A 22,341-nucleotide genomic window follows, 5' to 3' on the forward strand; every position below is an offset into this window, starting at 1 on the left:
CGGGGAGAATGTGTAAATTCCACAGGGACAGTGACCCAGGGCTGGGATCAAACCTGGGTACTCAGTGCCGTGAGGCAGCAGTGCTAGCCACTGCACGTGGCCCTCAACAAGCCCAATTTCAGTCTTGTGGCACACTGAGATGAAAGAGGGCCACTGATGCGCTCCATTCATTTGTCTAGGTGGCCTATCACTGCTCTAGACCCATGTACTAAATTGTTGACTCCGTGCTGTCCAAGCAACTGGACATGGGCAATAAATACACTATTGATATCCTAAGATGAAAATCCAGAGCAATTGATGTAATGAGGTTGTTAGATGTTTTATTTGATTGTTTCTTCACGGAGCTAATAATTGGAGCAAAATAATTGGAAATCAATTACTTTGTTATCTCCGCATGGATATTAGCCTGAGATGCGATGTTAGCCTTGGATGCGAGGTATCTCCAGGTACGGGAAGTGTTCCATGTTTGGGAGGGTTTCTCCGTTGATCTTGATGGAAAGAGAGTGGGTTGGTAAAGGAATTCTTGAGGCTGAAACAAATTTTTGGTTTGCAAACCTGAAAACGTCAAGTAGTGTTTGGAGATTCTCTTCTGAGGGAGCGGAGATGGCATTGTCATCCACATACTGAAATTCCATGAGGGATGTCGGTGTCAATTTCTTGGATTTCAACTAGTTGAGGTTGAAAAGTTTTCAGTTCGTCCTATAGACTGTCCATTCCACTGGAAAGCTTGCTCTTGACGAGGTGAAGGATGGTAGCGATGAAGATGGAGAGAAGGGCATTGATGCATCCCTGCTTGACTGTCTTGACTTCAAAGGTTTCTGTTTTCTTGCTGTCGAGGACGACTCACCGAAATCTTGTTGTGGAGGAGTCTGAGGATGTTGATTGATTTCTCGGGACAGCGGCCTTCGACCGGGTCTTCCAAAGCACTTCCTGATTGACCAATGCAAAAGCCTTGGTCAGATCGATGAAGGCCATGTAGAGTGGCTCCTGGCATTTCTCTTGAAGTTGTGCAGTGAAAATCATGCTCATTGATCCACTGTTTGGTCGGAATCTGGGATTTATTTATGAACTCGTAGAAGGTAGCTCACAAGAGTTTGGGAGATGATCTTCCCAGTGATAGAGAATAGGATCATTCCTTGGTAGTTGCCATTGTCCACTCTGTCTCCCTTCTTGAAGATGGTGGGATTTTTTCTCTGTCCCAGATTTTCAGGATCAACTGATGTCCATGACGCATGATTTATTCTCAAGTTTGAACATGTCAGCTGGAATCCTATCCACTCCTGCGGCTTTTCCATTCGTCATGTGTTTAATGGCAGTTTTGACTTCATCCATGCTTGATGGGAGTCCAAGATAATCATTGGTGGGTAGTTGGAATATTTCCTCAAACAATTCTTCATCTATGATTGTATCACGGTTAGGAGTTCTTTTGAAGTGTTCTTTCTATTGGAGGCTGATGTTTTCTCTCTCTCTCAAAAGAGTTCCACCCGGTTTGAGGCCTCTGGTGTTGGGCCCATGTATTACATTAATGGCACTGAAGAAGCTGGCGAGGTCTTGGTGTTTCCTGGTCTTATAACTGATACCTTCTTCACAGCTTGAGATTATGGCTATCTTCAGCTCTTGGGTTTCGTCCACTCCTTTAGAATCAACGCTTTGGAGATTTGGTGAAGACACCTCGTGAAGCCACTCAACATTTATCTTTTTTCTGAACTTCTTTGTCTTCCGCTGCTTCTGATGGATTTGGATAGGCATAGAGGAGCGGATGAGCAGGTGGTGTCCAGCAGTCGCCTGTACTGGTCATCGCTTTGGTGATGAGGGCATCCTTTTGGTTTGGTGATCAGATGATGAATTATTCCATGTGCCAGTGCCTTGTTCGTGGGTGTCTCTAGGAAGTAGTGAACTTGTCTTTTTCACGGAGCAGATCGTTAGTGAGCAGGAGAACCCCATTGGAGTTGCAATTCTCATGTTCTTCCTTTCTGGTTCCTTTCTGGAATTGGCAGGCCTTTCCAACCCTAGCTCTGAGGTCCCCAAGGAGGATAATCTTCTCTTCCTTAGGAACATTGGTGAATATGGTGTTCAGGGTGGAGTAGAAGTCTCCTTTGGACTGAGTGGGGTGTCGGCACTTAAGACAGTTGCTTGCTGGTACTTGGCAAGTTTTGGAATAAGAGTGATGAGGCATTCGTTGATGCCGACGGGGAGCTTGAGTCGGTTGATGAAGTTTGTTTCTGATGGTGAATCCAATTTCATGTGTCCTGGGCTCATCCTTGGATTTGCCTCTCGAAAAGAAGGTGGAACCGCAGCCTTTTCTCCTCAGCTGTCCATGGCCTTCTCTTTGCGACTCTTCCAGGGCAGATATTCATCAATATTGAAGTGTGAGTGACTGGCGGCAAGGGCAGTTCTCCATCCCAGTTGTTTGTCTTTCTCATTAGCCGTGAGGGTTTGTACATTCCAGGTACCAAACTTGAGTTTTTAATTTGATTTTCTGACTGCAGGAAGACACCCCCCCCCCCCCCCCCCCCCCCCCCCCATGATTGATGAGCAGAGTGGACCCTGAAGACGCTCTCCTGTTCCTATTCCAAGAATGAAACAACTGAATTAAATTCCACCGGTTACATGCCATTCAAAGCTCGGAACTTCCAGATCGCTCAGTCTTGTCCCCGTCATCTCTCTCGAATTGCCATGAGGCTTGTTTGTGTGGAGGATTTGTTCATTTCTTGGTGGACGCATTGTGGGGATTTCTTTTAATGTGGGAATGCTGTTGCACATCAGACACTAGGCCCTTGACAGGAAGTAGTTCCAGTGGCACGGGTCCTCGATGAATGGGAATCTCCCTACTGGTGCAACTTTCACCCGCCATTGCAGCAGTTGATATATATCTACTCCCGATCCACCATTGAGGACTTGTTTTGGGTTGCACTTTGTCTAGTTCCTCCCCTCCAACCCCATTGCCAAGGATGACCCTACCAGGAGTTTTAAGACTTCCATTGACACTGCTTTGTGCATCAATGGAACGCTCCAGCCTCTCCACCACGACAAGGTGGCAACACACGGAAAAATCTCCCCATCTACGTAGTTCCTTGATGCTCCATCCTGAGAATCTGCTTTTCTCCAGTGCCTCCTGTGCATGGGTAGCTTCCTTTGCTCCAGTATATGTTTTGAGTATTGTAAGAACTGTATAAGTGGCATTAATTTCAATCCTAATTTGAGGACTTTCAGTCATGGGAAATCCACAATTGTCCTGACCCCTCAGTCAAAGGTTAGATACGACGATGTTTAGCTGCAAAAATGCAAAGTGAATGAATATCTCTCCGAATGGAAGTTATTTATGTGAATGTTCTGTTAAGACACCAGCACGGAAGCAGTGTGCAGTTAATTCTGGCCCCGCTGCTCCACAGGCCATAACAATAGTGTAAATGTTTAATTCACTCACCAAATATGGCCAATTGTTTACCTCACTACTGCTACACCCAGCATAAAAGTGACTAACCAGGCTTCTTTTAGTAAGCCTGGACTAATTGATTTATTGTGAAACAAAACTTCCTTCAAAACAAGTTTCATAACTCGTTGACATCGAATTTGTAATCCGTTCTTGAGGGTGAGTCATCTAGACTTGAGACGTTAGCTCTGTTCTGTCTCCACAGATGCTGTCAGACCTGCTGAGAGTGTCCAGTATTTTCTGTTTCAGATTCCAGCATCTGCAGTAATTTACTTTTATCCTGTTGCAGTAGATCTGGAAGTCCTTTTCAGATGAATCTTTGGTGAAACATTGGCATTGATAACTCGCTTGTTACTGCTTCAGGGGCTTTTAAAATGTAGATGAGCGATGTTGATTGAGAATTTTCTGACAGAAGCTGGATGACTGCATTGAACGAGAGGCAATGGGATTGGGGGGGGGGGGGGGGGGAAGAGAGAGAAAGAGGAGGAGAAGAGAGAGAGGGAGGAAACTGAGGGGGAAATAAGAGTCACCTGTCACAATCTGCTGCCAAGGTGCACAGCTTAAATAAAAACATCCAGAGAACTTTTCCTAGCCCAGGTGTTTTCAATGGCAACATGAGTTTTAAAAAAAAAACAACTGTGGAGAGAATGTCCAAAATCCAGTGTCCTGCTAAATTTAAAAAAACGCATATTCCGCACAATACCATGGATATATAATTGCTATGCATCAAATTCAGTCTACGTAATTTAAGTTCTATTTTGAAAGATCCTTTGCGGCAAACCAGAATTTTGTGCAAGTTTTTTTTTGGTGAGGTATATTTATTGAGCGTTTTACATTTTAAAGAATTATGCAACCAAGTTATGAAATAATTCATCCCCATAAGTAGGAAGAAAAAAATGGTTTAATACACATGAGTACAGAGTGGAACAGAGAACGACCTCACAGTTGGCTCGATATAATCATTAGACAAGATTTAAGTGTTTGCAGGTGCACAAGGTACACACCTGTATCTACTTCTTTGCAGTGGGGAAATCAGTGCTTCCAGGGATCACGGGAACGGAATACTCTGCGATCGTTATCTCTGACCACGCTCCACACTATATGGATTTGAGGTTGGAGACAGGTCGGGCCCAGTGCCCCGCGTGGAGGCTGGACACTGACCTCCTGGCCAACAAGGCCTTCTGCCAAAAAATATCGCGGCCCATAGGCGACTGCATTAGTAACAACCAAAACGGGGAGGTCTCATTCTCCATGTTTTGGGAGGCACTGAATTTGATTTGATTTATTGTCACATGTACCGAAGTACAGTGAAAAATATTTTTCTGAGGGAACATACACAGTACGTACATAGTAGACAAAAGAATAATCAACAGAGTACATTGACAAATGGTACATCGATAAACCGTGATTGGTTACAGTGCGGAACAAGGGTCCAAACAAAGCAAATACATGAGCAAGAGCAGCGTAGGGCGTCGTGACTAGTGTTCCTGCAGGAAACAGATTAGTCCGAGAGGAGTCTTGTAGCTGTGGGGAAGAAGCTATTCCTATGTCTGGATGTGCGAGTCTTCAGACTTCTGTACTTACTGCCTGATTGAAGGGTCTGGAAGAAGGCAATTCCTGGGTGAGAGGGGTCTCTGATAATGCTGTCTGCCTTCCTGAGGCAGTGGGAGGTGTATACAGAATTAATGTGGGGGTGGCAAGTTTGTATGATGCGTCAGGCTGAGTTCACCACACTCTGCAGTTTCTTGCGATCTTGGACCGAGCAGCTGCCATACCAGGCTGTGATGCAGCGGATAGGGTGCTCTCTATCGCACATCTGTAGAAGTTTGTGAGAGTTGATGCAGACATGCCAAATTTCTTTAGCTTTCGTAGGAAGTAGAGCTGTTGTTGGGCTTTTTTGAGTGTTGCATCAATGTGAGTGGACCAGGACAGACTGTTGGTGATGGTGACCGCACAGGAACTTAAAACTATTGACCATCTCTACTTTGGAGCAATTGATGTGTCTGTCGTGCTTCGCATGAAGGCCGTGATTAGAGGAGAGGTCATGCCGACAAAGCAAGCAGCGATAGGGAAGAGATGGTGGCCAGGCAACAGCTAGTGGACTCCATTCTAGAAGTCAATAGAAAATAGTCACTCCAAGGCACCGACCGGAGGGCTGCTGGCGGAGAGGAAAAAGCTGCAAATGGACTTTAACCTGATATCCACTAGGAAAGCAGTGTTCCATCTTCGCCAGACACAGGGGACCTTCTACGAACACTGATACGAGGCTGGCCGCCTGTTGGCTCACCAGCTGAGAACGCAGGCAGCCACGAGGTTAAGCGCAGGTTAAGGAGAGCAGAGGCAGACTTTTAGAGCCAAAGGAGGTCAATCGGGCATTTGAGACGTTCTACCGGGGACTGTACACCTCAGAGCCCCCCAACGGGGATGTGGGAATGAAACTGTTCCTAGACGGACTGGAACTACCAATTGTGGGGGAAGACAGACTGGGGGGAGCTGGAAGTACCAATAGACCTGGGAGAAATCATGGAGAGCATCAGCTTGATGCAGGTGGGGAAAGCACGGGACCCGACGGGTTCCCGGCGGACTTCTACAAAACATTCGCACCAGTCCTGGCCCACACCCGAGGGACATGTTCGCGGACTCACTGGCAGGGGGCAACCTGCCCCCTACGCTTGCACAGACCACAATCTCTCTGATTCCCAAAAATAATAAAGACCTGACGGAGTGTGATCATACGGACCCATTTCACTGCTGAACATGGATGCGAAAATACTCGCAAAGGTCCTGGCCAAAAGGCTGGAAGGTTGCGTACCAGAGGTGGTCGCAGACCTCCTCGAGGTACTGGAACAGTTTGGGCTAGGAGTGGGGTTCACCGCCTGGGTGAGGCTCCTGTACAACGCTCCCAAAGCAAGTGTCCGAACTAACACCACCAGCTCTGAACACTTCCAGCTACAGAGAGGAACAAGACCGGGCTGCCTCCTGTCCCCACTCTTGTTCGCGCTAGTGATCGAACCCCTGGCGATAGCCCTGCGGGATGCGAAAAGCTGGAAGGGAATCCGGAAAGGAGACCGAGCACACTCTATGCAGACGACCTGCTCCTCTGTCTGAAAGCCACAGGAGGGACTAAAGGCAATACTGCACATACTGAAAGAGTTTGGAACCTTCTTGGGCTACAAACTTAACCTGGGTAAAAGCGCCTCATTCCCAGTGAATGCAAAAGGGGGAGTGACAGAGCTGGAGGGGCTCCCATTTATAACGACCCAGAACTGATTCTGGTACCTGGAGATCCAGATAGCCAGAGACTGGACATCGATCCACATGTGGAACCTGACCAGCCTGGTGGAGGAAATAAGAAAAGACCTTCAACGGTGGGGCTCACTCCCACTCTCTCCCTGGCGGGGAGAGTGCAGGCGGTCAAGATGAACGTAGTGCCAAGGTTCCTCTTCCATTCTGATCTTCGTCCCCAAAGCCTTTTTCTAAAATGTAGACAGTCTAATCATGGCGTTCCTCCTCCTCAACAAGATGCAAAATAAGCCCAGTGGTAGCAGTCATGCTGAAAACGTGGAGCCAGTTGAGATAGCACTTTGGGATAACTAAAATGGCCCCCATCTGCGGCAATCGCAGATCTCTCTCTCTCTCTCTCCTCCTTCTCTCTTCCCCCCCCCCCCCCCCCCCCCCCCCCCCCCCCCCGAATTGACGAGGAAGTGGAAACGAGCAAAAGGACAGGAATTGAGACACCTAAAAAAAAAACACTTCCTCCGCAAAAAGACAATAGGGTACCCCGGGGCCCTAGAAAACACTACGAGAGGACCTGATAGGATTCTTCAATATTTCAAAAAAATTTAGTACCCAATTCATTTTTTCCAATTAAGGGGCAATTTAGCGTGGCCAATCCACTTATCCTGCACATCTTTGGTTGTGGGGGTGGAACCCACACAGACATGGGGGAGAATGTGCAAACTCCACATGGACAGTGACCCATGGGCGGGATTCGAACCCGGGTCCTCAGCGCTGCAGTCCCAGTGCTTTCCACTGCACCACATGCCACCCTACTCTTTACCCAACTTGATGGTGCTACACTGTCATCTTAAAAAGTATTTTTTCAGGGCGGTGCAGTGGGTTAGCCTTGCTGCCTCACGGCGCTGAGGTGCCAGGTTCGATCCTGGCTCTGGGTCACTGTCTGTGTGGCGTTTGCACATTCTCCCAGTGTTCGTGTGCGTTTCGCCCCCACAACCCAAAGATGTGCAGGGTAGGTGGATTGGCTACGCTAAATTGCCCCTTAATTGGAAAAAATGAATTGGGTACTCTAAATTTTTTTATTTAAAAAAAAAAGTATTTTTCCCTCCTTTTCAATATCTCTATTTGGTTAAGGGAAATGTTCAAAGGAAATAACAAAAATGTCATTTTATAATGTCCTAATGATTTTTCTCGGGGGTTGCACGCAGCGGTGTTCTGGAGATTAATCTTTAATTCCTGGGGAGGGTTGGCTTATAACTTCAAACTTAACTAATTCTCGAAATTATGTCTAAGGATGCTGTCTCGACCAGGTTGATTCCAGCACTATTAAAGTAACAGCACATAAATTACATGCTTCGCTGGATTCTTGGAAACGCTGCAAGTAAAATATACAATGGCTTTTTCAAATACAGGAACAGGAGTCGGCCATTCAATTAGAACACGGCTGATCTACTTCAATGCTGTGCTGTCGTGGTACTGTCACAGTAATCCAGAGACTCTGGTTAATACTCCGGAGACCTGGATTCTAATCCCGCCATGGCAATTGTAAAATTTGAATTCGGTTTTAAAAATGTGGAATTGAAAGTCATTCACTAATCTGCTATCCTTACCTGGCCTGATGTACGTATGACTCCATATCCACAGCAATATGTTTGACTCTTAAATGCCCTCTGAAATAGTTTTGCAAGCCACTCTGTTCAGGGGCAATAAATGCTGGCCCAGTCTGTGATGCCCACATCCCATGAATGAATGGGGGGGAAATGCCACTTTCCCGCACGATATCCATATCCCTTGATGTGATCAGTCTCCAGAAACATATCAGTGTCTGTCTTGAACATGGTTAATCATTGAGCTTCTACAGCCTCTGGGATAGAGAATACCAAGGTTTCGCCACTCAAGAAATTCCTCCTCATCAGTCTTGGTCTACCCCTTTGTCCCCTGGCTTTAGATTAATCTGCCAGGGAGAACATCATCTCTGCATCCAGTCTGTCACACTCTTTGACGAATTTTGTAAGTTTCAATGACGTAACCCCTCATTCTTCAAAACTCTCGGAAATACAGACCCAGTCTCCCAATCTCTCATAAGAATATTCTGCCATTCCAGGAATTAATTTGGTGAACCTCCCTCTATGGCAACTATATTGTTCCTTACACTATAGTACCAAAACTGTGCACAATACTCCAGGTGAGGTATCACCATTGCTGTATACGACTGCACCAAGACATCCTTACTCCTGTACTCTAATCCTCCCATGATCAAGGCCAACATACCATTTGCCTTCCTAATTGCTTGCTGCACCTGCATGCTAGTTTTTGATGATTTATGAACAAGGACACCTAGGTCCCTTTGGACACCCACACTTCCCAACTTCTCACCATTTAAAAATATTCCATCTGTTTTTTTTCTGCAAAAGTGAATAACTTCACACTTATTCACATGTTCCATCTGTCATGTTCTAGCCCATTCACTGAGCCTGTCCACATTCTCTTGAAGCCTCCTTGCATCCTCCTCGAAACTTGCATTCCCACTCGGTTTGGTGTCACAATCAAATTTGGAAATAGCACAAATGGTCCACACATTTGGAATAGCTGTGGCCCAGCATTGATCCTCGTTGCCCTAATAATAATAATAATAATCACTTATTGCCACATGTAGGCTTCAATGAAGTTACTGTGAAATTCCGCTCCCTGTTCGGGGAGGCTGGTACGGGAATTGAACCCACGCTGCTGGCATTGTTCTGCATAACAAGCCAGATTTTTAGCCCACTGTACTAAACCAGTCCCTCATAGCCTGCCTGCCTTCTTGAGAATGATCAGTTTATTCCCAATCTCTATTTTCTGTTCACCACTTGTCAATCCATAGTCATTATTTTCCCCCATCCCATGTACTCTAATTATATTTAATAACATCGTGTGGGACCTTATCAAAAGTTCTGAAAATCCGAGTGCACCACATCCACTGGTTCTCCACATCTATGCTACAAGTGACAGCCTCAAAAAAACTCCCAAGTTTCTCGAACATGATTTCACTTTCATAAATCCATGTTGACTCTGCCCAATTCTACCATTCTTTCTGAAATGACCAGTTATCACATTCCTTACAATAGATTCAAATATTTTCCTTACCATTCGTGTCAAACAAACAGGTGTGTATAGTTCTCCTTTTCTCTGTTCCTCCCACCTTAAATAGTGCGGTTACGTTTGCTACTTTCCAGTTTGCAGAAGACTTTCCAAAATCTATAGAATTTTGAAAGATAAACCACCCAATGCTTCCACCATCTCTCTCATCGCTTCATTCAGCTCCCTGGGATGAAACTCTATAAACACTCATTACGATTGTAACATTGAACCAGTGATGTTGACAGTAAAGTGCATGTTAACATATCATGCTTCATGTTAAGGAAAAGATTTTCATGTAACTCCCATGTAACGGAATCATATGTTCAGCAAGTCAGATGAAGGTAAATGTTCACATCAGTAGCCGCATTCTTAAATGTTTTGGACAAGGTACAAAAATGTAATCCAAACCTCCTGTGAAAGTTTCAGTTTCTTCTTCAGAACTGTGGAGTATAATAGCCACTCAAATGTTCCTTTGCATGTTGATTCCCTTGTCAGAACAAACTATCTAACCTGTTCTGCATCTATAATCAGTAGTCTATAAATGTATACTTTGTATATTAAATATTTAATTTTGGAATTTGAATTCAAAAATTAGATGTGCAATAAGATTTGGTGTCACAATTTAACATAATTTCCAAAAATAATGTCCATTCAAGACCGGGTAGCCGTTGTAATACTAGATTTTTTAAAATATATATACATGACTTCTTGAAGCACAAAGTAGATGATTATCGGACAGGAAGAGGAATATTGTTAAAAATGGGATTTCAGAAGGTTTTTGAAGGCAGTGAGCGGAGTTGCCATGCAAAGTGATTGAGAAAGAGAATTGGGACTAAAGGGTCATGGAGTTTGGAGACTAGCAATTGAGCAGAAATTCAGACTTGGCAATGAAAGATTATAGGTCAGGATGCATAGTAGGCTTGGATAGGAAGGCCATGATGAAGGAATCATCCAATGCTGACTCATCCAGAAAACAAATCCAGCCCTACTGGCAGTACAGCACTACATGCAATCAATTACATCATGCAACATTTTCACAATGCTTACTCCACAGCATATATGCATTTCATTTAAATCCACCATCGAGACTGCTTTAAATTGCCCTTGGTTTTAGTTATAAGGAAACATTGTTGTCCTCCACTTATTGTGAAGTGTAGTAGCTTCCAGTAAACAGCACTTTCTGAATCTGCCTAGGTCAAGTCCACAATTCTCGCATCCAGAGATATAAAAGTCACATTTGTGAATTACCATTTTTGGTTACAGTATCAGTGTTATTTTGGGTAAGCGTGGCAATGTTTTAAAAAAACATGTTTCGCTGGCATATGCAAATTGATGAACTAAGAAATGGATTGTGGTGCTTTTGACGACATAAGTCTCACAATCTCGCCACATCATAAGCCTGTCGTGGCCTTGAAGTGTATGTTGTCTTTTTTTCAACGTCACAGTAAATTGTTGTGTTGAGTGTAATTTTCTTATCATGGAATCCCTACAGTGCAGAAGGAAGCCATTCGAGTCTGCACCAGCTCTTGGAAAGAGCAGCCTACTTAAGCCCACACCTCCATCCTATCCCCCATAACCTTACCTAACTTTTTTTTGGACACTATGGGGCAATTCAGCATGGTCACTCCACCTAACCCACACATCTTTGGATTGGGGGAGGAAACCCACTCAGACACTGGGAGAAAGTGCAAACTCCACACAGTTCCCTGAGGCCGGAATTAAACCCGGGTCCCTGGAGCTGTGAGGCAGCAGTGCTAACCAATGTGCCACCGTGTCTGTGAACTTTGAGAAACCCTGTAGTATCATTACGAATTTTTGTTTACCCAATTTGGGTTGTCTGCAGAGAATATTTTGATCTGCTTGCCTCTGGACTAAAGATGGTAACAATTTAATGTGATCAAAATGTATTGTTTGTAAGTAATTTGGACTGGGTTTACACAAGCAATGTGAAACCAACATAAATGTCTCACATTGTATTTATGTGGAATTTCTGGAAACTTTATAAAACACACCTTAAAGATATTATCTTTAAGATATTAGTAGATATTATCCCCTCCTTGCTTTTTAAAGATGCAACGGTTTGAACATATAAAGGCATGTGGAGAACTGTTTACTTGATCGATAGTTCTGGGCAGGTACGAGCTAAACGTATTCACAATTGCAACCATTAGTTTGTACTGCAGAAGACCCCGAGAGGCAGAAACCTGGTGTGGGAGCCTGCACATTTTTGATGTTCAGGTTTTCAGGAATCCAACATTAAATAATGAAAATTACGCATGATGTTTGAACTTTGATCCTTCTGGCTGTGTCGCGAGTGATTATAGGGGGGAACTTGCAAAATCTGTGATATCTCATCTGCCAATGGATGCACATTTGTTGGAACTGATTATTGCAAATGTGTAAACTGGCAGCGGATGAGAGGGACTGCTAGTTTTGTGTTCCTTTCAAAAGTCAAAAATTCCCATCTCCGAATGTTAATTTTCCAACCTTTAAAATGGAGAAGACTCATTTCCTCTCTTTGGGTGATCCACTAATGGACACGTATTAATGGCCACAGCACACCTGCAAGGAATTGATACATAATACTGACATAAAATTGATTTCAGAATATGAGCAGGGGTCGAGACGGTAGTGGAGCAGATGGTCATGATAGAAAGATAGTCAATTACTTAACTTTGGAATGTAGTTTCGAAATATGATTGTAAAATGTTACTGTTGAGTGAGAAGGGAATAAATATGGTCTTCTGGAATATTAAAGTTTTGCAACTGATATGGCATTTTTGTTGTTGAAAAGCGTGGATACCAAAATGTTTTAGCAATAGTGCAAAACAGTTAAGATTTTGATAGCATTGGTGTAAACCGAAGAACTCTTGGCTGGTAATTATTCACAATTTGTACAAGTCTTCCACTGAAGCTAACTGGTATTAATATAGTGCTTGCTATTGCATTTTTATATTGGAACTGAGTGCAAACTTGGCAGGATCTTCAAATGTTTGTTCAAATGCTGTTCCAGTGAGAGAAGTCCAGATTCTTAATGGATAGAATGTGGAACTCGCCACCATATGGAGTGGGTAAGGGGCAAGCATGATGTATTTGAGGGAAGCTAGATGAACATATATGGAAGAAAGGAATAGAAGGCTATGTTGATAGTTTTAGATGTAGTAGAGTTGGTGGAGACACGTATGGAGCATTAATACCAGTAGGGACCAGTTGGGCTGATTGGCCGGTTTAGTACTGTAAATTCGGGGCGACACGGTGGCGCAGTGGTTAGCACTGCCGCATCACGGTGCTGAGGACCCGGGTTCCATCCTGGCCCCGGGTCACTGTTCGTGTGGAACGGTCACTGTTCGTGTGGAACTTGCGCATTCTCCTCGTGTCTGCGTGGGTCTCACCCCCACAGCCCAAAGATGTGTGGGGTAGGTGGATTGACCACGCTAAATTGCCCCTCAATTGGAAAAAATAATTGGGCACTTAGAATTTACAGTACTTTTTAAAAATAAATTTAACATCTTTGTCTGTACCGTGGAGAAATAGCACATGTTTGAACAATTATTTCTAGAATGTGGCAGTTTAATGAGTTGCATTAGTTTTGAGTTTTACTTTTACTATTATTTCTATGTTACTATTTTATTGTTCGATAGAATTTAAACCAAAAATATATTTGTATTGATTTTCCTCAATAGGTTAATCCGCTTTTTGAAAGGAGGGTGTGAGTATCAACTTATTTGGTTTTGCCACATTTTGAACTGTTCTCAACACATGGAGTAACAGGGCAGCACAGTGGCGCAGTGGATAGCACTGCTGCCTCATGGCGCCGAGGTACCAGGTTCGATCCCGGCTATGAGTCACTGTCCGTGTGGAGTTTGCACATTCTCCCCGTGTTTGCGTGGGTTTTGCCCCCATAACCCAAAGATGTTCAGGGTAGGTAGATTGGCCATGCTAAATTGCCCCTTAATTTAAGAAAAAGTACTTGGAGTAACAGTATACTATATTTCCCATAGAATCACGACAGTTCAGAAGGAAGCCATTCAGCCCATCAAAGCAACCAACCCTCAAAGAACAATCTACTGAGGCCCACTGCCCCGCCCTATCCCCGTAATCCCGCACATTGATCAAGGCCAACACACCTACCCTGCATATTTTGGACTGTGGGAGGAAGCCGGAGCACTTGGAGAAAGCCCACGCAGACACTGGGAGAATGTGTAAACTCCACACAGTCAGTCACCCAAGGCCAGAATCAAACCTGGGTCCCTGGTGCTGTGAGGCAGCAGTGCTAACTACTGTTTAAATCTCTATTGGAGTTTCTCGAGTCAATCCTGAACATATCAAAATGAGGGGAAGTTGACCATTGTTTCAAGTATAAAATAAATCCATTGTTTATTCAAAATTTAATAGTATACTTCTGTTTTATGGGGAAATTCAACTAAGCGGTAATAGTTTTATTTTGTAATATTCATTGTTGGCCATGTTTTCCTGTAGGAAATAGCACATTTTTTAAGTAGGTAGCAAAAAACCCATCAATACTTTACAGTGTATATTCCACTTGAATCACTAATTTACAATGTGTGTATTCTAAACTCTAATAAAGATGGTAGAAGACTGTTGGGCACCAGTATGAAAGGGATAGTGTTTGAGGGGCTGTTTGTTTGTGTGTGTGGGTGTTGGGGGGAGGGGGGGTAACCTGTTTTGATACATGTTTGTAATAAAATACATTTTTTTTAAATGAAAGGGATAGAGGTTGGTTTAAACTGCCCTTTCTGTCGCACATGCTTGTGAATGATGAGATCAACATGGAAATAGCGGAAAAGTTCACTTTAACATAGGAATATTCTTCTATCCAGAAAAAGTTTCAGAAGGTTAACTTGCCTCATTTTACTGCTTTCTTATAGGTATTTCAACCTGAGAATGAAGCGAGACACCTCTATATTCACAGATGACTTTAAAATGGAAGTATCAGGTGAAGAACTGAGTTACGACGCCTCTCACATTTACACTGGGGAAATTTATGGTAAGAATATTAACTGTGAACTGGTGCTAATGTCTCCGTGTTATGTGCTGCCATGAACATTTGGAGACGCAGCTTTTTCTGCATCTGGTATGCAAATTATTGCTGGATTTTAAAAAAAAAGTTTAATATCGCTTTCTAGAAAATGAGAAAAGGTCAGTGACCACTGTCAAAAGGCAAATTAACAGGAGCAATTGAAAGCCAGAATATTTCTGCGACTGTTTAATATGATATCCAACCTCCCCACAAACTCTCTTTCCCCTCTGAGCTTCAAACAACCTATATCGCAATTGTGTGCATTTCGGAAACCAATTTGAAAATGACGATGTATGAAGATGATGCTGCACTTGTTGACCTAACGCAGGACCAGCTCCAAAGGTCCGTGGACATTCTGCCCTATGCTTGTATCCTCTTCTCCCTTGCCATCAGTCTCAAGAAAATGGTAGTAATGGGACAGGATGCATCTCTGCTTATGATCAGACTCAACATCACTCCACTGGACACCGTAAGCCAATTCTACCTGGAATCTTTGGTGATGGATGACCTGTCTATAGATGAAGAAGTTGCCATATGCACTGGAAAGGTAGCCACCAACTTGAATCAATGGGCATGGAAAAATAATCACGTATTTTTGTCTACGGTCTATATTCTTAGCACATTGCTGTATGGCAACAAACCTCCATTGTGAGTCCCTACGATGCCGACAAAATCACCAATGAAGCAGTCCTTTCTAGGCAGACATGCCAAGCAAGCATATTAGTGCAAATCAAACAAAAAAAGTTTGCTGGCTTGGGCATGTGCACAAGATAGAAGATGGCCCCATTTCCAAGGATGTGTTGTACCGGGATGTAGCTGATGACAGGAGACTAGCAGGGTGCCTGAAGCTCTGATTTTTAGAAAATGCATTTTATTCCAAGCGTATAGAAAAGGTTAGGAAACATGAACAATTTGGGGAGCAAACTCACCAACACACAACTATACAGTTTGTCCAAATTTTCCCCTTGCCGACGAACAGCTTAAACACGGCCTCAGCCAAGCCGCCACCCACAGTGGTGTTGCTGACCGCCACTCCAGAATTCTTCGCCGGGCGAAGCCCACCTCCTCGTGGGGCGAAGCCCACCTCCTCTCCATCAGCTTTGGCTTCTCCAATATCCCAAATATCACCACAATGAATCTGGCTCAACCATGGCTAAATGTAGCATGGGCAACGCCAACCCTTCCTTCTGCCTCTGTTCGATTACAGTGTCCTCTTAATCCGTGGCACCTTCCCTGCCCATACAAAGTCTGAAATGATCATATCCATTTTTCGAAAGAAGGCCTTCTGTACAAAGATCAGGAGTGTCTGGAAAATGAACAGGAACCTCGACAGAATGCTCATCTTCACCACTTGGACCCCCCCCCCCCCCCCCCCCCCCCCCCCCGGAGATTGGCTCACCGACCCAACTCGTTCATCGGGAACACTTTGCTTTTCCCTGCATTTAACTTATTTCCGGAGAATGCCCCAAACCTCCCCAACAGGCCCATGATCCTCTCCATTCACTCCAGCGGGTCCGAAACATACAATAGTAGGTCCTCCGCGTATAGCGATACTCGATGCTCCCTTCATCCCCTCATAACCCCTTGCCACTCTGGCAATGGCTCTTACGGATCGGCAGAGACTCTATAGCCAGCGCAACCAGCAGCGCCAACAATGGGCACCTCTGTCTTATTCCCCTCTGCAGTTCAAAAAGTTTGTTGAACCCATGTCATTGGTCCGCACAGTCGCCTTCGATGCCACTTATAACAGGCGCACCCATGCCACAAACTTCGGCCCAAACCCGAACCTGACCAGGACTTCAAACGGGTACCGTCACTTCACTCGGTCAAATGTCTTTTCCGCGTCCACGGACACCACTAGCTCCGTACCTCTGCTCTCGACGGGGGTCATGATCACGTTTAACAGTCTCCTTATATTACTGGAAAGCTGCCTGCCCTTTACAATGCCTATTTGGCCCACCGCAGTCACCCCCGGGACACAACTTTCCATCCTTCCCGTCACTAACTTAGCCAGTATTTTCACATCCGTATTTAACAATGATATGGGCCTATACGACCCACGTTCCAACGGGTCCTTCCTCTTTTTTGGTATTAATGTGATCGTTGCTCTGTCATCATCTCCAGCAGCTCCCCCTTCTCCAATGCCTCAATAAATGCCCCCAAGAGATGTGGTACAAGGTCCGTTGCGAATTCCTGATAGCTACCTGGCTGAATTCTACTATCCAATACTTCCCTCCGCCCCAAGGGCTCCTCTAGCACCTGTCTCTTCTCTTTTCCTCCAACTGTGGAAACTCCACTTCATCTAAGAACCATCCCATGTCCCCCTCTTCACCCCTTGGGTCTGCCCTGTACAGCTCATTAGAGTAACCCCTAAACACCTCGTTCCTCTCCCCGGCTCTGACACCACACTCCTGGCCCCAGTCTGTATCTTCAATATTTCCCTGGATGTGGCCTGCCTTTGTAGCTGATATGCTAACTTTCAACTTGCCTTCTCCCTGTATTTGCACGGCACCCCTCTTGACCTACGCAGCTGTCCTACCGCCCTCCTCGTCGTCACCCTATCGAATTGCCCCTGTAAATTATTCTTCCTCGCCAATCTCTCTGCGTTGGGCACCCTTGAGTATTCCCTATCTACCTTCACTATCTCATTCATTAGCCGTTCATATTCCTCCCTCCGTTCCCCATCTGCATGTGTCTTGAACGAGATAATCTCCCCTTGGACCACTGCCGTGTTGGTTCAATTCTGCATATCTTTAATCACAGCCTGCACTTTATCACTCCATCTGCCAACAACCCCGAATTGAGCCTCCAATCTTTCCTCTGCTCCCTTCCCGATCTAAGCCGAATCTCCAGCCAGTTGGCGCATGGTCCGAGATTACTATCCCCGCGTATTCTGCCCCCTCCAACCAAACAATATCTCCCGGATCACCACAAAAAGTCAATTCAGGAATACACCCTGTAAACATGAGAGGAAAATAAATACTCCCTTCCCTCTGGGTTCTTGAAGCGCCAAGGGTCCACCATATCTATCTTTTCCATAAACCCACACAGTTCCTTTGCCATGAGTATTCTACCCAATGACCTGGGTCTCGACCTATCCACCCCTGGCTCTAGGACACAATTAAAATCTCCTCCCATAATCAACTGGTGCGTCACCAATTTGGGATTGCTGTCAGCAACCCCCTCATCAAACCTACATCATCCCATTTTGGTGCATACACGTACACCAACACCGGTGTCCCTTCTAATACCCATCCCACTCCTTATCACACATCTCCCACCCAGTTCCCTCACTTCCTTGGCGCTCTCGAACCCCGTTTTCTTACTCATAAAACTTTCCACCCCTGCGACTCTGAATCAAACCCCGAGTGAAAAATCTGACCCACCCATCCATTCCTCAGCCTAACCTGGTACTTCATGCAAGGTGCGTCTCCTGTGGAAAGGCCACTCCGTTTTTAAATTCCTTCGGCAAAGACCCGGGATCTCTTCAGCTATCAATTGAGCCCTCGCACATTTCATGTTATCAGCCGTACCGGGGACCTGCGCTGCATTCCCCTCCACTGTCCACCATCCTTGCCTTTCAGCTGTTAATTTCAGCCTGTACCTGGCCCATCCAAGATGGCTCCTTTCTCTGCCCTTGACCATGTTTCTTCTCCAACCTTGCCTCATCACCCCCCCCCCCCCCCCCCCCCCCCCCCCAAGCTACCTCTCTCGGCCTTCTCCCCCAACTCGAGCCATTCACCAGCAATACCTGCCAGTGTGGCAACTCTTGCCTGAAGGCTCCTCCTACTCACCCCCGCCCTCACCTCTCTTTGTTCAGTGAAGAAAGCTCCCCGCTGACTTCACCATCTCCCACCCAAACAAAGACTCGTCTCAAACCACAGGTCACCTCCCCCAGACAAACAAAAAGGAAAAAACACAGCCCCACGCAGCAGGAGAGGGGTGGGGGTCAGCCATCCCCTTACAAACTTTTCACCCCTGCCACCCTTTGTCGACCCGACAGCAAAAAGAAAAAACCCTCCACGTCGGAGGAAAAGGAAAAAAAACCCTTCCTCTAATCCCCACTCTACCTATATTCTCAATTACTTCCAAGTGCCAGCACCTGTCTCCTAAAATTTTTCAGTTAATTTCTCCCACAGTTTATGCTCCTCGATAAATTCATTGGCTGCTTCTGGGGTCTCAAAACAATATTCCCGGCCCTCATAGGTCACCCATAGTTTCGCCGGGTAGAGCACCCCAAACCGGAACCACTGTCGATGCAGCACCGCCGTGGCCCTTTTGAACCCCACAGACCGTTTTGCCGGCTCAGCTCCAATGCCCTGGTATATTCAGACCTTGTTCACCTGCTATTCGCAGTTGCGCTTCTCCCTGGCCCACTGCAGAATCTTGTCCTTCTCCATCAACTTGTGGGGCCTCAAAATCACTGCCTGCGGTGGCTCCCCTGCTCTTGACTGCTGCCTCGGAGACCTGTGTGCTCTATTCACCTCTGGGGTGTTGCCCAACACCTTCCACCACCAGCTCTGCCAGCATCATCAAAGTGTAACTTGTGGCACTAGTACCTTCCACTCCTTCAGACAGGCCACTATCCACAGATTCTGCCTTCTCGACCTATTTTCCTACTCCTCCACCGTTGTTCTCAATGTTTTGCAAAGGTCTCCTAAGATCCCCACCTCTGCCTCCAATGCCACTACCCGATCGCTGTGGTCCGACATCACCCTCTCAATCTGTCTCGGGATAAGTTATAATTATTATTATCTGCGACCCCTGTGCCTCCAAACATTTCTCCGCCCTCCATCGATCCCTTCAGTGGTGCCACAGCCCCTTTGATGGCCTTCGAGTGATCCTCCTGCATCTCCTTCCACTGCTGGCGGATCTCTTCCTTGATGAAGGCCATCAACTGTTCCATCTAGGGCGTTGCTACATACACTGGCCCTTCCCCCGCTGCCATCCTTCCACTGGCTGCTGCGCCACAGGTCCCTTCCAATTCCTTAGCCGAGTCCTTCACCTTCTGCCGGGTTTGATAAGCAGCAGATGTACTACTCCCGGGGGGAACGTCTCCTCTAACCTTTAGTTACTCTTTTCATAGTGCAGTGTAGAAGGAGGCCATTCGACCCATCGAGTCTGCACTGGCTCTTGGAAAGAGCACCCTTCCCAAGGTCAACACCTCCACCCTATCCCCATAACCCAGTAACCCCGCCCAACACTAAGGGCAATTTTGGACACTAAGGGCAATTTTATCATGGCCAATCCACCTAACTTGCACATCTTTGGACTGTGGGAGTAAACCGGAGCACCCGGAGGAAACCCACGCACACATGGGGAGGATGTGCAGACTCTGCACAGACAGTGACCCAAGCTGGAATCGAACCTGGGACCCTGGAGCTGTGAAGCAATTATGCTATCCACAATGCTACCGTGCTGCCCCGTTGAAGTTGCACCAGATTTCGGGTAAAGCTCTTTTCTATGCCTTCAAGCAGGAGCTCCCTGTGCGCGACCACTCGTGGCCATCGCCACCGCTGGAAGTCATGAAGCTCTGATTTTTTAGGATGCTGTCTCTACAGACATGAAGGCTATCGACATCCATCACTCTAGCTGTCTGTCAAAACAAATGGCAACACCATCTGTATGTGGGAAGATGGCACCTCACTGAGGTGTGGTTTTAGAAAGCTCTAAAGCAGACTCCAGCCTGGCAAAGGCGTCAGGAGGAATTATCGCACATCCACCTGCAAAGAACAACTTGATGTGCAGCACTTTAGCAGACTTTGCCGTTATAGAATTGGCTTGTTCAGTCATCAAGAGAAGTGCAGCAACTGATGTTATCTGATCTCATCATGATTCTGAGGTTGCATTTCCATCATCACTTGCAGGTGGAAGAATGCCAACTATTGACGACAAGTAATTTAATTTAAACATCAGATTTTACCATAGAAGAAAATTTTAAAATGGGACATCATCAAATACTGTCTTAGATAAAAAATAATTGTAACCCATGTCAGCTGTAGCTCGGCTAGTAGCGCACTCCCCTCTTGTCAGAATGTTATCGATTCAAGCCCTCTTCCAGGACTGAGTACATTTCAGTGCAGTCAGAGTTGCTGTCTTTCGGACTAGACATTCAACATGAGGCCTTGTCTGCCCTTTCAAGGGGATGTAAAATATCCGATGGCACTCTTCCAATGTAGAACAGGGTGGTTATCTCTGGTGACCTGGTCAATATTCATTCTTCTGTCAACATCACAGAATAGATTTAATCATATTGCTATTTTAGGGGGCTTTCTGACTGCAAGTTGGCTGCTGCATTACAACAGTGACTCCATCTCCACAAGTACTTTTTCTTTTAATGGTTTGGTGATTAAGAGTGAGTAGTTAAGAAGGTTCCCAATTGAAACAATGGAAGCATTTCAAAGGGCTAACTCAGCATGATTACAGCTCACGGGTAGTCCAATGAGGGCACATTAGATACCATATATGCATGTGCACTTAAGCTGAGGTTTGTACTGAAATTGTTCTGATGTGCCCACAGTTGAATTACATGCTAAATTTATCTTGGGGAATTGAACCCTGGTCCCTCATGTGGCAGGCAGGAATACTACCCACTATACTAACAAAACCACCATTGATTGAGATATCAGTGCATGCATCCAGAAAGTAAGTTCTGCCTTTTGGCCAACTCCTTGATCATGTGTGGAAGCAGCGTGGCATTAAGCTGAAGATGAAAATCGAAATCTACTAGGCTCACATCAATGTCACTGTTTGCTTAGCAAACAAAACACTTGTAACGACAGCAATATTCTGCATGCAACAATGAGTGATTAAGAAATTCTTTGAGGAAATGAGCCGTCTTTAATCGATGGACAAGCCTGGGATTAATTTTCCCTTGTAGAGGGTAACACCTTGAATGATACAGCACTTGGAAGGGTGCTTGCAAAATTCATATGCTAAAGTTGTGTAAGATTTAAATCTAAAATCACCTGACTTGAGATGAAGTGTTGGCCCCTGAGCCAAGTTGGCACAAGCATCTTGGGGCGAAATACTGGATTATTATTATTATGGATGGCAATTGAAACATGGGATTGGGTTCATTGAGAAATCTGCCTTCAAAAGAGAAAAGGAAGAAAATAGCTAGAAAACCTGTTGTGGGACGGTACAGTAACTTCTAGTAATCAAAGGATATGATGATTTAAGGGAAGCCTGTTGACAGCAACTACATATGGGTATAGCAAAATCATTTGCACATTTCAGTTACAGGATTCTACTTAACTGGACTTCATAAGAACATAAGAACTAGGAGCAGGAGTAGGCCATATGGCCCCTCGAGCCTGCTCTGCCATTCAATGAGATCATGGCTGATCTTTTGTGGACTCAGCTCCACTTTCCAGCCTGAACACCATAACCCTTAATTCTTCAAAAAACTATCTATCTTTACCTTAAAAACATGTAATGAAGGAGCCTCAACTGCTTCACTGGGCAAGGAATTCCATAGATTCACAACCCTTTGGGTGAAGAAGTTCCT

General features: G+C 45.3%; 1 protein-coding gene across 1 annotated transcript in view; it reads left to right on the top strand.

Annotated features, from left to right (window-relative positions):
• Positions 1 to 22,341, top strand: part of adam10a (ADAM metallopeptidase domain 10a) — a 184,851-nt gene that overhangs the window by 67,338 nt on the left and 95,172 nt on the right. Inside the window, exon 3 of the mRNA XM_038812909.1 lies at positions 14,680 to 14,798. Within this exon, the coding sequence (XP_038668837.1) occupies positions 14,680 to 14,798 (119 nt within the window). The remainder of the gene's footprint in view (positions 1 to 14,679; positions 14,799 to 22,341) is intronic.

The sequence above is a fragment of the Scyliorhinus canicula genome, chromosome 12, assembly GCF_902713615.1.
Source record: "Scyliorhinus canicula chromosome 12, sScyCan1.1, whole genome shotgun sequence".
In the NCBI taxonomy this organism is placed as follows: Eukaryota; Metazoa; Chordata; class Chondrichthyes; order Carcharhiniformes; family Scyliorhinidae; genus Scyliorhinus; species Scyliorhinus canicula.